The sequence below is a fragment of the Typopeltis vanoorti genome, chromosome 9 (genome assembly GCF_054136105.1).
Source record: "Typopeltis vanoorti isolate ZY-2024b chromosome 9, IOZ_Tvanoo_1.0, whole genome shotgun sequence".
Classification (NCBI taxonomy): domain Eukaryota; kingdom Metazoa; phylum Arthropoda; class Arachnida; order Uropygi; family Thelyphonidae; genus Typopeltis; species Typopeltis vanoorti.
This window is the reverse complement of record NC_143557.1, coordinates 19,567,175-19,581,346: the sequence shown is the minus strand read 5'-3', so window position 1 is coordinate 19,581,346 and position 14,172 is coordinate 19,567,175. Positions and strand designations below refer to the sequence as shown.

The 14,172-nt window shown below is 34.5% G+C and overlaps 1 protein-coding gene across 4 annotated transcripts in view; it reads left to right on the top strand.

The window, feature by feature from the left end:
- The window catches only part of LOC150102911 (DNA-directed RNA polymerase III subunit RPC5-like), a 459,314-nt gene that overhangs the window by 201,420 nt on the left and 243,722 nt on the right, over positions 1 to 14,172 (top strand). For all 4 annotated transcript variants that reach the window (XM_090397865.1, XM_090397866.1, XM_090397864.1 and 1 more), the window contains exon 8: positions 8,185 to 8,282. In XM_090397865.1, coding sequence (XP_090253991.1) covers positions 8,185 to 8,282 — 98 coding nt within the window. The remainder of the gene's footprint in view (positions 1 to 8,184; positions 8,283 to 14,172) is intronic.

Below are 14,172 nucleotides of genomic sequence, written 5' to 3'. Positions count from 1 at the left end.
AAAAGGATATAGTACTTTCAGGGAGAATACAAGGAACAGGATGGTGGAGTGTTTGGCCAAGGAATTGAAGCCAATTGAAGCCAGGGGTGGCAAAAAGAGTAGAAGTACATTAGAAGGACATGAATGCAGAGGACAGTTAAACAGACAGAGGCCAACAGGATGAAATATGTAATTGCTTGCTGCTATAATCCAGAAGGTATAAGGGAGAATGCATATGACATTCATTGGCAAATTAGCACAATCAGCAAGACATGGTAGATTTCAACTATAGGGACATAGATTGAGAGGAGAAATTGTCGCAGTTAGGGAAGGAAATGGAATTTATACAGCTGCTGAAAGATAATTATCTAAGGCAGCATGTAATAGAGGAGATACAAGGTTTGAGAGTGCTGGATTTGGTCAGCATAAGAGAACTTAGCAGTAAACAACCTAACTTGGCTTGCATTCAGAATTTTCTGTTAAGAAGGGATATATATATGTGGAATTACAAAGCAGGTAATTGTGACAAGTTGAGGAGTCAACTTTCATTAGTGCCATGGCATATGAATTTGGATTGGAGAGATATTGGTGGTGATCAAGGAATGTTTGAAGAAAGCAGCATCAGAATGTACACCCAGAGGCAGAAGGATGAATGAGGGAATATGAATAGCTTTATTAAGCAGGAGTTGTACACAAAGAAAAGGTTGTGGAGGGATTATAAAGAAATAGGTGATCAGTATGCCCATGAGCAGTACAATGCACAGGAAAGAATAGTGACCTCTATGGTAAGGAAGGCCAAAGCTAATTATGAGAGAAAACTAGCTGATGAGACTAGAAGAAATCCTAAATGAGTTATTTTGTTATATGACAAGTAAAAGAAGGAATGACTATGGAAGGATGACTTTAAAAAGTGCTGATGGTGAAGAGGTAACAGAAGCAAATCAAATAGTTGAATTACTGAGTGAGCATGTTGTGGTGGTGTACCATCTAGGTGGTAATGTTGCATTGCCAGATGTGACATTGACTGATGCGAGATAGAGGTTGAACTAATGAAGATTCTTAAGATATTACAGAACCTCAATTCGAACATGGCCATAGGATTAGCTTGCATAGCAGCATGTGAATTACAAGAATGGGCAAGGAAATCATTAGCTCCTCCAACCAAACTCTTTAATTTAAGTCTCAGTACTGGGAAGGTGGTGCCAATGGAGTAGAAACAAGACAAAATAGTCCTATTGCATAAATGAGGCTCCAATACAGAAGTGGCAAATTATAGGACAGTCAGCATCTCAGGAGTGGTGGTGAAGATATTGGAGAAATTGGTGAAAGACAGAATTTAGGAGTGGTGAATAGGAACATGATACCCTGTGAGGGACTGGTTTTGTGAAGGGTAAGTCATGCCTTAGTAAGTTGCTTATTTTTTATAATAAAATGACATTGGAGTTGGATAAGGGTAATGGCCATCTAAGGATATTGATAGACTTTGCAAAGGAATTTGACAGGGTTTAGCTTAGAATCTTGTTGTAATAATTGGAGCAAATGGGGATTGTTATGAATTTAGTTATTTGGAATACGGGGTGGCTGATGGACAGATATCAAAGAGTTTATGGAGGAGCTGAGTCCAGTAGAAGGCAGGTGTCAATAAAGATTTATAAATATTTCTGTTTTTGAACAGATATTCTCCTTTCTAACATTACAAATTTACTGAAAGCTGCTTTCATCCTACTTCTCCTGGAAGGGCACCATATATAAACAGATAGATTTATATAAGGTGCCTTTGGGTCCGTGCCCCCCCCCCCCCCGGCCAATTTCTATATGAGTATTTTGAAAAACATACTGATAGTGACAGTCTCAAACTTCTGTTTAGTTAAGGTATATTGATAATGTGTTCTGTATTTGGCAACATGGCTCAGACACATCAGACTCCTTCTCCACTGCAACAGTCAACATCTCAGAATCCAATTCACTATTAACAAAGGAAAAAAAATCTGGCTAATGGTACCCTTTATTTCTCAGTTTACAGAAAACTCACCCACACAGGTAGATACATACATAAAATTCCCCATCATCACCTTTCTCAACTATGGAGCCATCAAAACCCTTATCAGCAAAGCCTCCAACCTCTGTTCCACCTAAGCTTCCCATACAGTGGAACTTGCCTTTATTTGCCAAACCTTCCTGTCCAATGGTTACACTGTCAAAAATATCTACAAATTATCTGTCCCTTCCAATTTCTCAGATCCCTTTCAACATAACGACTATGAGGGTGGTTTGAAAAGTTTTTGGCCTAGCAATGAAAAAACGAATTTATAATTTCAAACTTACTTTTATTTTTCAACATAATCTCCCCTAAGACTAATACATTTATTCAGTGATGCTCAATTGCCATTATCCTACCCCTGTAGTGGTTCTCATTAAGAACTGCAACCACTCTACAGCTGCAATCACCTTTGATTCAAAGAAAAGTGTTGACCAGCAAGAAAGAGTTTTAGTTTTGGGAAGAGATAGAAGTCAGAGGGAGCCAAATCTGGGGAATAGGCTGGATGTTCCAACAATTCATAGTGCAGATCCCGTAATTTTCCTATTGCCAAAACACCTTTGGGGGCAGGTGCATTCTCCTGATGAAAGATGATTTTTTTTTCTTCTGCAAATCGGGTCTTTTCTCACAAATTTTTTCGTCTAGTTGGTTAAAAGATTGGAATAATATTTCCCGGTTATTGTTTTACCATTTTCAAGATAATTAATAAACAAAATGCCTTTAGCATCCCAAAACACCGATGCCATGACCTTTCCTGCTGATGGAACCGACTTTGTCTTCTTGGCGCTGAACAACTGGCTTCTGTCCACTGTTTTGACTGCTGTTTGGATTCTGGTGTGTAGTAGTGAATCCAAGTCTCATTCTTAGTAATAAATCAATCACAAAATCAGTTTTATTCTTGTTAAAACGCTCCAAGCACTGTTCAGAGATTTTCATGCAAGTGCATTTTTCATCTGCTGTGAGCAAGCTCGGCACCCATCTTGTGCCAAGCTTTTTCATTTGCAATTCTTTATGCAAAATATATCCTATACGTTCTTTTGAAATGCCTATAGTCTCAGCAATTTCATGCACTTTGACTCGCTGGTCATCCAATACCATATTGTACTTGATCAATGATTTCTTGTGTTGTTACACTTTTTGGACATCCTTCACGTGGATCATCTTCAAGGCTGGTATGGCCACGTTTAAACTCTATTTTTTGGATATTTCGTATGTCAAAATAAATTTTATAGCCAAATAGAAGGAACAGCCATGGGAAGTTCTCTTTCTCCTGCTTTAGCCAACTTTTATTTAGAACATTTAGAAAAAGTCCTTTTCTCATCTATTTTCCCTCAACCATCCTTTTGGGTAAGATATATAGATGACATCTTTACTATTTGGCCACACAGCAAAAACTCTTTACCTTCTTTTTTAAACAGTATCAGTTCCTTGCATCATCGTATAAAGTTTACTATGGAATTAGAAGAAAACAACCAGTTATCTTTTTTAGATGTTCTCCTAATCCGGTCACCTTCAAATACTCTTACATCTACAGTATACAGGAAACCAACATTCACAGGTCGTTATATTCTTAAAGAATCAGCCCATCATCCTTGTCAAAAAACAGGAATTATAAAATGCCTCATCAGAAGAGCCAAAACTAATCGTTCTACTTTTGATTATATACAGAAAGAACTTTCTACTATTCAACAACACATGAAACTCAATGGCTTTTCTGAAAAAAGTATTCAGCATCTTATCAATTCTTATAATCCTCCACAAAACGACAAAGTTTCAATACGTCGAGTGCCAATTCCTTATATCTCCGGTATTTCAGAACCTATTGCAAGAATTTTAAAGAAATATGATTTAACAACTACTTATTCACCTATTAACAAATTGTCTTCTCATTTTCCTTCTCCTAAAGACAAATGCTCAACTTTATCTCTTCCTGGAGTTTATCAAATTCCTTGCAACTGTGATCTCTCCTATTTTGGACAGACTGGACGTTCTCTTGAAAAAAGAATCCAAGAACATCAATCCTCCATTCTTCACAACAAACCTGAAAAGTCTGGATTGGCTCAGCATGGGATTGAAACTGACCACAGCATTCTTTGGTCCAGGACTTGCCTCTTGCATAGATCCTCAAGGAAAGCGTTGAGGCCTGGCTCCATCGTCCTAACCTGAATCATAATGACTGTATATCTATTTCAAAAATCTAGGAAAGTAATCAAGATTACTCATTAAATTTTTTTTTTTTTTTCCAATCATGTCTTTGCTTCAAAATATTCCGTTTCATACTCAGTGATATAACATCATGCGGCGTGTTCTATTTTTAAACGATCTATTGTTAGTAATCTAGCTTGTATTTTTTAAAACTGTTCTTGATACCACTGAGGATGGTCTGCTATTTCCAGACCGAAATATTTGGTTAATTAAATATCTTTCTTGTGTTTACGTGCATTTATCATTCAGTCTTATGTCACAAGTATCCTTTAAACAGCAAATTCATTTCTTCTAATCTTATTTCTTCCACTTATTGTTTCTTGTGTGTTTTTGTGTGTGTGTGTTATTATAATTTTAACATTATATTTCCTAAAGATGTCTATGACTGAGATGAAATATTGAAATGATGAAAACCTGTTAATTATTTCTCTTTGTGCTGTAATTATTCCATTAAAATTACAAACATTTTGGAAGGTCTGTTTAATGCTCCCTAGATTGACAGTCTGTGGGTTTCAAAAACTGATAGACAAAAAAAGGAGACATGATAGAAGCATATAAGCCATTAAAGGTGTTTTATGGGATTGACACTGAAGACATTTTTACTACATAGCAGAAAGGAAGAGAATAAGAGGTCACCCATTGAAATTGTTAAAGTGTGGTTGTTCCATCCATCTATTCATTGGACACCATCAGATGCTGTATGGTCACTCAGATGCTTGGTAATGTGCCACACCAATCCTTGCCAGGTGGTCCTGTTGTATGCTTTTCTGAAGGCTTCAATTCTCTGAAGATCAGTCATCTCATTGATGGTCTACCCCTTTCTCTTTTCCAGAACTTCAATTCTCTTTAAACATTCTCAAAAACAGCTATTGTTACATAAGAAAAGAATAGCTGTTTTTGAGATGTGGTGTTACAGAAAAGGCTGATGAGGATATCATATACTGAAAGGAGGACAAGCAGATGGGTGCTAGAAAGGATAGGTAGACCTTTAAGACCCCTTCTATTACTCTTTTAAGAGGTCCTCCTTGCATCCTTTCAATGTGTCCAAAGTATTTCAACTTTCTTCTGTCAGTATCCTTAAGGGGCCTTAAAGGTCTCCCTGTCCTTTCTAGCACCCATCTGCTTGTCCTCCTTTCAGTATACGATATCCTCATCAGCCTTTTCTATAACACCACATCTCAAAAACAGCTATCCTTTTCTTATCAGATTTTTTTAGGTTCCAAGTCTCATCCATAAGTCACTGTTAGAAAAACAGCTGCATCCAAAATCCCCAATTTTGTTTATGTGGAGATGGATCTCTCCTTCCAGATTTTAGATGAGTCTCTGACTGTTGTTTAGCCATTTCTAATCATCTTCTGACTTTTTCTGAACAGGAATTCTTCACATTAATAATGGATCCTAGGTACTCAAACTTGCTGACTTCAATTCTTTCTCCATCAAGGTACACTTGTTTCTCAGAATCTTCCCTGTCTGTATTTCCTTTGTGAACCATAATCTTTGTCTTGTTAGGATTGAGCTGAAGTTTATTTTATGAAATTTAGTCATTATAAAGGAATACTGTATCATCCTCAGATTACTGATCAACCTACCTTCTATCCTAATTCCTGTCTTAAGCTCATCCATGATGTCCTCAGCATAGATACTAATTAGGTAAGGAGAAAGTTGGCATCCTTGCCTAACTCCCAACCTGAAGCCAATCAGTTAATCCAACACCTGTTGTTACTGTTTTCTTTCTCACTATATACAAGCTAGATATCAACCTGAATCTGTGTTGAGGAAAACCCATTTTTTCATTACTTCCCACAGTTTCACATGCTGAACACAGTCAAAAGCTTTAGAGTAGTTTATGAAACACATAACCATAAGGAGTCTAAATTCTTTATACTTTTCTATGATCTGTCTAAGGCAAAGGATCTGATCTCTGGTGCCTTTACGTTTCCTAAAAGCATCTCGGCCTCAACTTTGGCTTCACTCCTATTTAGCATGATCTTCAATAAAATCTTGCTTACATGAGAGATTAAACTAATAGTTCTTGCAATCCTTCATATTTCCCTTCTTATGTAGTGGTATGAAAACTGACGTCTTCTAGTCTCCAGGCCATGATCCTGTCTGCTGTATTATTGTAATCAATCTGTAAAGCACTATTATTCTTCCATCCTCTGTGGCCTTAAGTAACTCTGCTGGAATTTCATCTGCACCTGGGGTCGTATTGTTGTTAAGCTGTTTAATTTTCTCTTTCAACCTCATGCCTAAGTGGAGGAGGTTCCAAATTGAAATTTTCCTATGAAGAGTTCCTTCAATTTTTCTTTATTCACTCTGTTGTACATTTCTTCACAGTATTCTTTCCATCTGTTTTTGATTTCCATTTCTTCTCTTAGTGCCTCTCCATTCCTGTCTTTGATGACATTCAATTTGGCTTAAACTTCTGTTTTAGGTCACATATTAAACAAAACTTCCTTTTATAATTGTGCCTCCTCATCTGGAACTCTATCTCTTCACATTTATTAGTACAAAAAAATTTTCTTCCTGTCTGATGGCTCTTCTGACTTCTCTATGTAATCTGTTATATTCTCCAGTTTCTCTGTCTCTCTCTATTTCTCCTTTTGATTAGATCCCATGTTGAATCGGATATTCATCGATCTCTTGATCTTCTAATTGGGCTGACATACCTCTTGGTTGTATCCTGTATTATAACCTTTATTCCTTCTCAAAGCATTTCAGGTGAGTTCAACTCACTAGTCTCCAAAAGGTCATCCATCTGAGTTGATATTTCTTCTGTGAACCTACTAGGGATTACTCTGACATCCAGTCTAGTGGGATGTGCCTGACTTGGAAGATTTTGGAGTCTTAGTCTTACTTTGATTCTTACTAGCAGATGGTGTGAATCACAATCTGCTCCAGGACAAGTATGCCCATCAGCTTGTCTTTCATCATTGGAGAGCCAGGATGTAATCAATCTGGTGGTGCCTTGATCTATCAGTGTTAGATGTCCAAGAATAGGTCCATCATGGATGTTTCTGCAAGCAGGTATTAGTAATAATTAATCTGTTAGCATGAGCAAATTCCAGCAGTACCACAGGTGTTATGTTCACCCAAACCAAACATGCAGCACTCAGAGACCTAGTCTCTAGGCCATGATCCTGTTCTAACTCTCATGCTCTTTCTCACTTTTGCATTAAAGTCTCTCTGAGATGTATATCTCTCCTTGTTAGGCAGTCCAAACAGTCTGTAGGTTTTCATAGAATTCCTCACTCTCTTCATCAGACCTATCAGTGTTGGGTGCATAAACTAGCACGATTCACACTTTGGTAGGAGTGTGATTACAAGGGTGTTGGGACTAGGTTTTTTCTTGGCAGCTAGTGATTGGTTTGCCAGAGGTAGTTGTGTGTGGTTCATCAGTGAATGAATTTAAGGAGAGTTATAGTAGATATTGTGTGAATAATGATTCTCATGTTTGTGGTTGCATAAAATGTGGGTGCATAAACTACCACGGTTTACACTTTGGTAGGAGTGTGGTTACAAGGGTGTTGGGACTAGCTTTTTTGCTCGGCAGTTAGTGAATGGTTTGCCAGAGGTAGTTATGTGTGTGGTTCATCAGTGAATGAATTTAAGGAGAGTAAGGAGGTTGCTGAAAGCTGTTTACCAGATGAACACTAAGGAGATTTTTCAAAGGATACAACAAGAGAAGGGACAAGGAATCATCTCTAAAAATTGATGAAGTAAGAATTTTTTATTTTATTATTTTTATTTTTTGTTGTTTTTTTTGCATGTAGATTGCGGGTATCTAAGAATGCTTTGTTTTAGATGGTTTTAGTGTGTAGATGATAATTGAGTTTAATCTCTTTACTCACTGTGCAATAACAACTTATTTTTTTAATGATGTTATTTAAATTTATAGTATACAATGATTCTACCATATACCAGAATTGCAATTAATGAAATATCACAAATGTTATTTACAGTAAAGGAACAGTTATTTCCAACATGAAAGAACCAGTTTCTTTACATAGCATCAGGAAGTTGCCACTTTCAGATCAGATACGGAGACTTTTGTTAAGTGGTAAGTAAAGAACAAATAGTTAATTTCCTTTATATGATATTTATGAGGATAGATGTAGTGTCTAGATCACTAATATGTAACAAGTTATTGTTTATTTTTTGTTGGTCATTAAACATAGCTCTTGTATTTCTGGAAAGCACTCTTATTTAAGAGTGCTTAGAAAAATAAATATTTAATAATTATATTTTGCTAAGCATTTTATTCTCCTTGTTGATGGCATTATCAAGACTTAAACAAAAAATTGTGAATTGTTACTAATCCATTACTGATCATTGACTCAGGGGCTCACATTGGTGAGTACGGGCATGGCAAACCCGAGATACCGAGCTCGACCCGATCTTACTTCCTACAATATATCATATATATTGTAGGAAGTAAGGAAGTATCATATATAATATCATATCTGTAAACTGGTCTTCTACTCTTCTTTCCTCTACTCTCTCTTACTTCTTACTCTCCCCCCAGTGCTGTTAGAGCAATTCGAGGGTGAGGGGATGACTCTTTCCTCTCAAACTGTACTTTCCACTATCTACTTAAAAAAAAAAAAAAAAGCAATCCTAGTTGTCTTAAGGTGGCAGCCCCACCACTAGGATACCTATCATCATGCTAGTCACTTGACATAGTGAAACACATGTTACTTTTAAGTCTCAACAAAATCCAAACCAGACAGAAAACATGGGAAAAGGCTAAGAAACTTTGGAAAAAGAAAAACATGGTGAAATATGCTATATGGAATATTAGAAGCATAGCACATAAAGAAGAAGAATTAGATAAAATTTTAAATGACAAAAATATAGAAATTGCATTTCTTACAGAAACAAAAAAGAAACTTAAAGGAACAAAAGAAACAGCTAATTACAATATCATATATATAGTGGAGTGGACAAACAAATGCATGCAAAAGCTGGTGTAATGATTTGGATCCATAAATCAATTAAAGCAAAAATAACTCATTATACATACTGGAATGAAAGAATATTAGAAGTGCAATTAAAATTAAATTAAGAAAATTTAACAGTTGTTGGAGTGTATGCCCCTGAAGAAGGAAAAAAAGAAGAAAATGATTACTTTTACAAAGAGTTACAAGGAATATGTGAAAAAATAAATAAAATAGACCATATAATTATAGCTGGAGATCTTAATACCAGAATAGGAATGAAAAAAATTAACAATAATATACAAAAATTTGGAGAACCAACAGTAAACAAAAATAGAAAGTGACTCATTGATTATATATTATATAATAATTTAAAAATAATGAATACATTTTATAAACATAAAAATATACATGGTGTACAAGAGGACAAAAATCAATAATAGACTACTTTATAGCAAATGAAAAAGCAGAAACCCTCTTCCTAAATGTTAAAGTCAGAAGGGAGCTAGAAATCGACACAGATTACTATTTAGTGCAGGCAAAACTAAGTTTCCACCAAACAGGTTACAAAAAATGCAAAACGATAAACTAGAGAAACAAAATCTAATTACAAAGTAAGACTACTAATTGATTCAAGTATAAGAAATTTTATACCAACAGAGGATTAATAACTACCTAGAAATAATGAAGACAATGAAGACATCAAGAAAGAATGGAATAATATAAAAGAAATTATTGCATTAGCAGCATATGAAAGTGTAGGAACCCACAAAATATATCATAAAAATAAACAATTACATATATGTGACAATGAAATAAAAACAATAATTGAAAATGAAAAGCTGGCTTTTAAAAGATGGTTAAGTAGCAAAAAACAAGAAGATGAAATTGAATATTAAAAAAAATGAGCAATAGCCAAAAGAGAAACCAGAAAGAGACACAGAGAACGCTGGGAAAATTTTGTACTATATCTAGAAAATGACATATGCAAAATAAGACCCAATGTGTATAAAATACTAAAACACATGAATGCAGATATAAAAGAAATTGCAAATATAAATTGTGAAATAGATGTAAAAGAATTATTCTTGGATTACTTTACAGATCTTTGGATGAATAATACTGGCATCAAAAAAAAATTACACCAGAAACTTAGAACCAGAAAATATTTTAAATGATATAATAACAATGAAAGAATTATAGGACAACCTAAATAAAATAAAAAATGGCAAATGAGCAGGAGATGATGGGATAAACTCTGAACTGTACAAACTTGCTGGAAAAAAATTTCAAAGATTATTAAAATTTTTAAATAAAATATATACAAATGGACAGATACCAATGGAATGAAATACACGTATAGTAATACCTATATTTAAAAAAGGGGATAAAACAAAACCTGCTAATTACAGAGGTATTAGTTTTTTGAATACATGCTACAAAATATATGGTAGAATACTTAATGAAAAACTGAAAATATACAGTGAAAAAATATTATTAGAATATCAAAATTGATGTAGAAAAGGATGCTCTACAATGGATGCAGCTTTCTGTTTAAAACTGCTTATAGAAAAAGAAGAGAATTTAATTTAGTTACTCATCTTTTGTTTATTGATTACAAAAAAGCATTTGACAAAGTAAAAAGATATACAGGGGTCCTCGACATGTGTCGTTTCGACTTTATGGCAGTAATCCCATAAATAATTTAAAAAATAATTTCGACTTGAAGCTGCACGACGTAAAATTCAAACGTTGCAGGCGAACTTGTTTGTGAGTGCGGCGAAAGAATACTCCGTTATGCGGCGTTTGTTTAGCAGAGGTGGCGTTGCTTGGATCCCAGCATACACTGTTTGGGTACCGCGTGCTTTGTTTACATCCTCTCTCTCACTTTTGTGTTTGTGTTTTTTTGTGACTTTTTACCCTTCAATATGGCTCTTAAATGTAAGGCAGACTCTTCTGATGGCAGTGTGTTGAAGAAAAGGAAAGCTATTACATTAGAAGTGAAATTAGACATTAAAAGGGCAAAAAAGGGAGAAACGCCAATGAACATCGGCCACGCATTGAACTTAAGTCGTACCACAGTCGGGACTATTATGAAGGATAAAGTTCACATCCTTGAACACGTGAAAGGATTGGCGCCCATGAAATCGACTGTGATTACGAAAAAAAAACGCAGTACAGTTTCATTTTTGTCATTTTTCTGTACTATACAGTAATTATGTTCTCCCTTTCATTTTCCTATGGCCTAGTTCTGTTTCTTGATATATACGTATGACTTTAGGGTGTTTTAGGTTAGGTAAGTAGCTTAGGCTATGGTAATTCCGACTTGCATCGAAAATCGCCTTACGTCGGTCCATAGGAACGGATCTCCGACGTAACTCGAGCACCCCCTGTATACTGTTTGACATATTACAAAGAATAAATATACCTAATATTTTACTACATGCAATATTGAATATATACAAGGATAATGAAATAAAAATAAGTGAAAAAAAAAAGTCTGAAAAACAATCTTTAAACCAAGGAGTAAGACAGCAATGCCCTCTGTCTCCAACACTTTTCAATATTTACATTAATGAAATATTAATACAGTGGAACACTTAAAGCAATCCAGGTATAGAAATTTCCTGGAATAACAAAATAAATACGCTATTATTTGCAGATGATCAGGTAATAATATCAGATAAGGAAGGCAATTTACAAAGAGCAGTGTATAATTTGAATATTATTAGTGAAACAGTTTGGAATGAAAATTTTCATAGATAAAACTAAAACAATGCCATTTTGTGGACAAATTCCAGTTAGAAGTAAAATAGCTATTAATAATAAAATAAAATAAAATAAAAATAAGTTTTAGATCATAGGCCTGATAAATAGAACACTCAATCCAAATATAGTACAAAAAAAAAAACACTTGATAATATACAATTTTAGCAGTGTCCACATTATTATATGGCAGTGAAATTTGGGCAATAAACAAGCAAAATAAACAAAGAATAAAAATAAGTGAAATGAGATTTATGAGAAGAACCGCAAAATGCACATTATTAGACCAAAAAAGGAACAAAGTCATTTTAAAATAACTAAAAACGAAATCAACAGAAGCAAAACTAAACAATTATAAACAAAAATGGATAGAACATGTAAACCGAATGGCCAACACCCGATATCCTAAACAAATACTAAAATATAAGCTAACTGGAAAGAGAAGGCAGGGTAGACCTCAAAAAACGATATTGGATGGATAATAAGACCGGAACAGACCAATATGGTCTATTCTCGTAATTAGCATTATGATGATGATTACTGACCATCTTGAATATACAAAAAATATTCATCATGCATTTCCAGGATTTAGCTTATTATATGGCTTGTTCCCACCTCAGAAGCTATTGGCTAGTCTTTCATCAATGGATGACCTGGTCTCCTTTTCCATTTGGTTTTTAACATGTTCTATCAATTTCTGTTTGTATTTTGTAATTTTATATATTACTTGTTCTTGATTTTGTTATTTCTTCATTTCTTTGTATGATTAAAAGGCTGTAGTTTGCTGTTTTTCATTTAAATATCACTTATTGTACTGTTAATTTATATTCATTTTGCTATATGTTCATATTTCACTTCAAGAAAAGTAGTGTTAGCATGGCTATTATATTATAGACTTTTAAAGTCTCTCTTATTGATTCAGTACACAGGAGATGGAACCACCTATAGCATGCATCACTAACGTGGGGGACAACAGGTGAGTATTGGGAATGAAGAGTACTTATTGGCATTTTTCTTGAAGAATTAGAGGATGTAGTTGTTTGAAAACACTTCACAAGGAAGGATGTTCCACAGGACAGAGATAAATGGTATAAAAGAGGAATAGGCAGAGCAAATGTGGTGTGTTTGCATTTCTACTGAAAAGGGATGTTGGGCAGTTGCCACTCTTTACCACTACCAGAAAGTGAAGAAATGATGGTTGCCAACTCAGTGAATCAGTGACTATGAAAGTACCTGTAGGAAAGACATAGTTGTGTTGTGTCCCAATTTACGATTTCTACTCTAATCTTACAAATTCCTTTTATCTATATTCTTCTAACTTCTATGCCCGAGATTTTATCAAAACTTATACCAATATCTAAGTTATTGCTCCCCATAGTACCCCTAATATTTGTATTTATACTGCGCCTTTTGGGATATTTAGTTTAGGATATTACATACATAAACAAGGAGAAAGAACTCAAATATATCTGAAAGTGTAACTATTGCAGTCGTGACACTTAACTCGATTCTCAACTTAAATTTTCCGCGTGACTAAGTACAATATTTTCAAGTGGTTATCAACTGCACCATTTATGTTGTCATAAATAGGGAGAAAGTCAATCTCGAATATATCTCTTAGTATTTAAATATTATTGCAGTCGTGACTCTTAATCTCTTTCCTCAACATTAAATTTCCCGCGTGATTAGGTACGATGATTTTAAGCGGTGCATTGGATTAGCAATATCAGACAACTCTTTTATCATTGAACAAAAGGTTTATTAAGTTTCTAAACATGGTACAATTCAAATACTAAACTAAAATACTTATAGACTAACATTAAATCATTACAAGCAATATGGCTATTTGTGATTATGCCGCCATACACATTAATTCATAAATTCACCTGATGTGAACAAATTAGATCAATTCACACTATCTGATTTTTCATACTGAAGTAGATTAACACATTATTCACTGCTAACACATACTTGTGACATTTCAATTATTTTATACATTACATTAGGCATTCAATCCTTAGGATACGTAATTACTTAATTCACACTATTCTGTTATACCGTTATTTGCGCTAACACACAATTATGTCATTTAAATATCTTGTGCAATATAATAGACATGCAAAAATACCTTAGGACTCTTAATCATTCACAAATCTTTAACACTAGTCAATCTACACATAACACATTCTATCATATACTAAAGTCCTAGTATAACTTCAACAGTTCTATATTGGAATCACGATACTT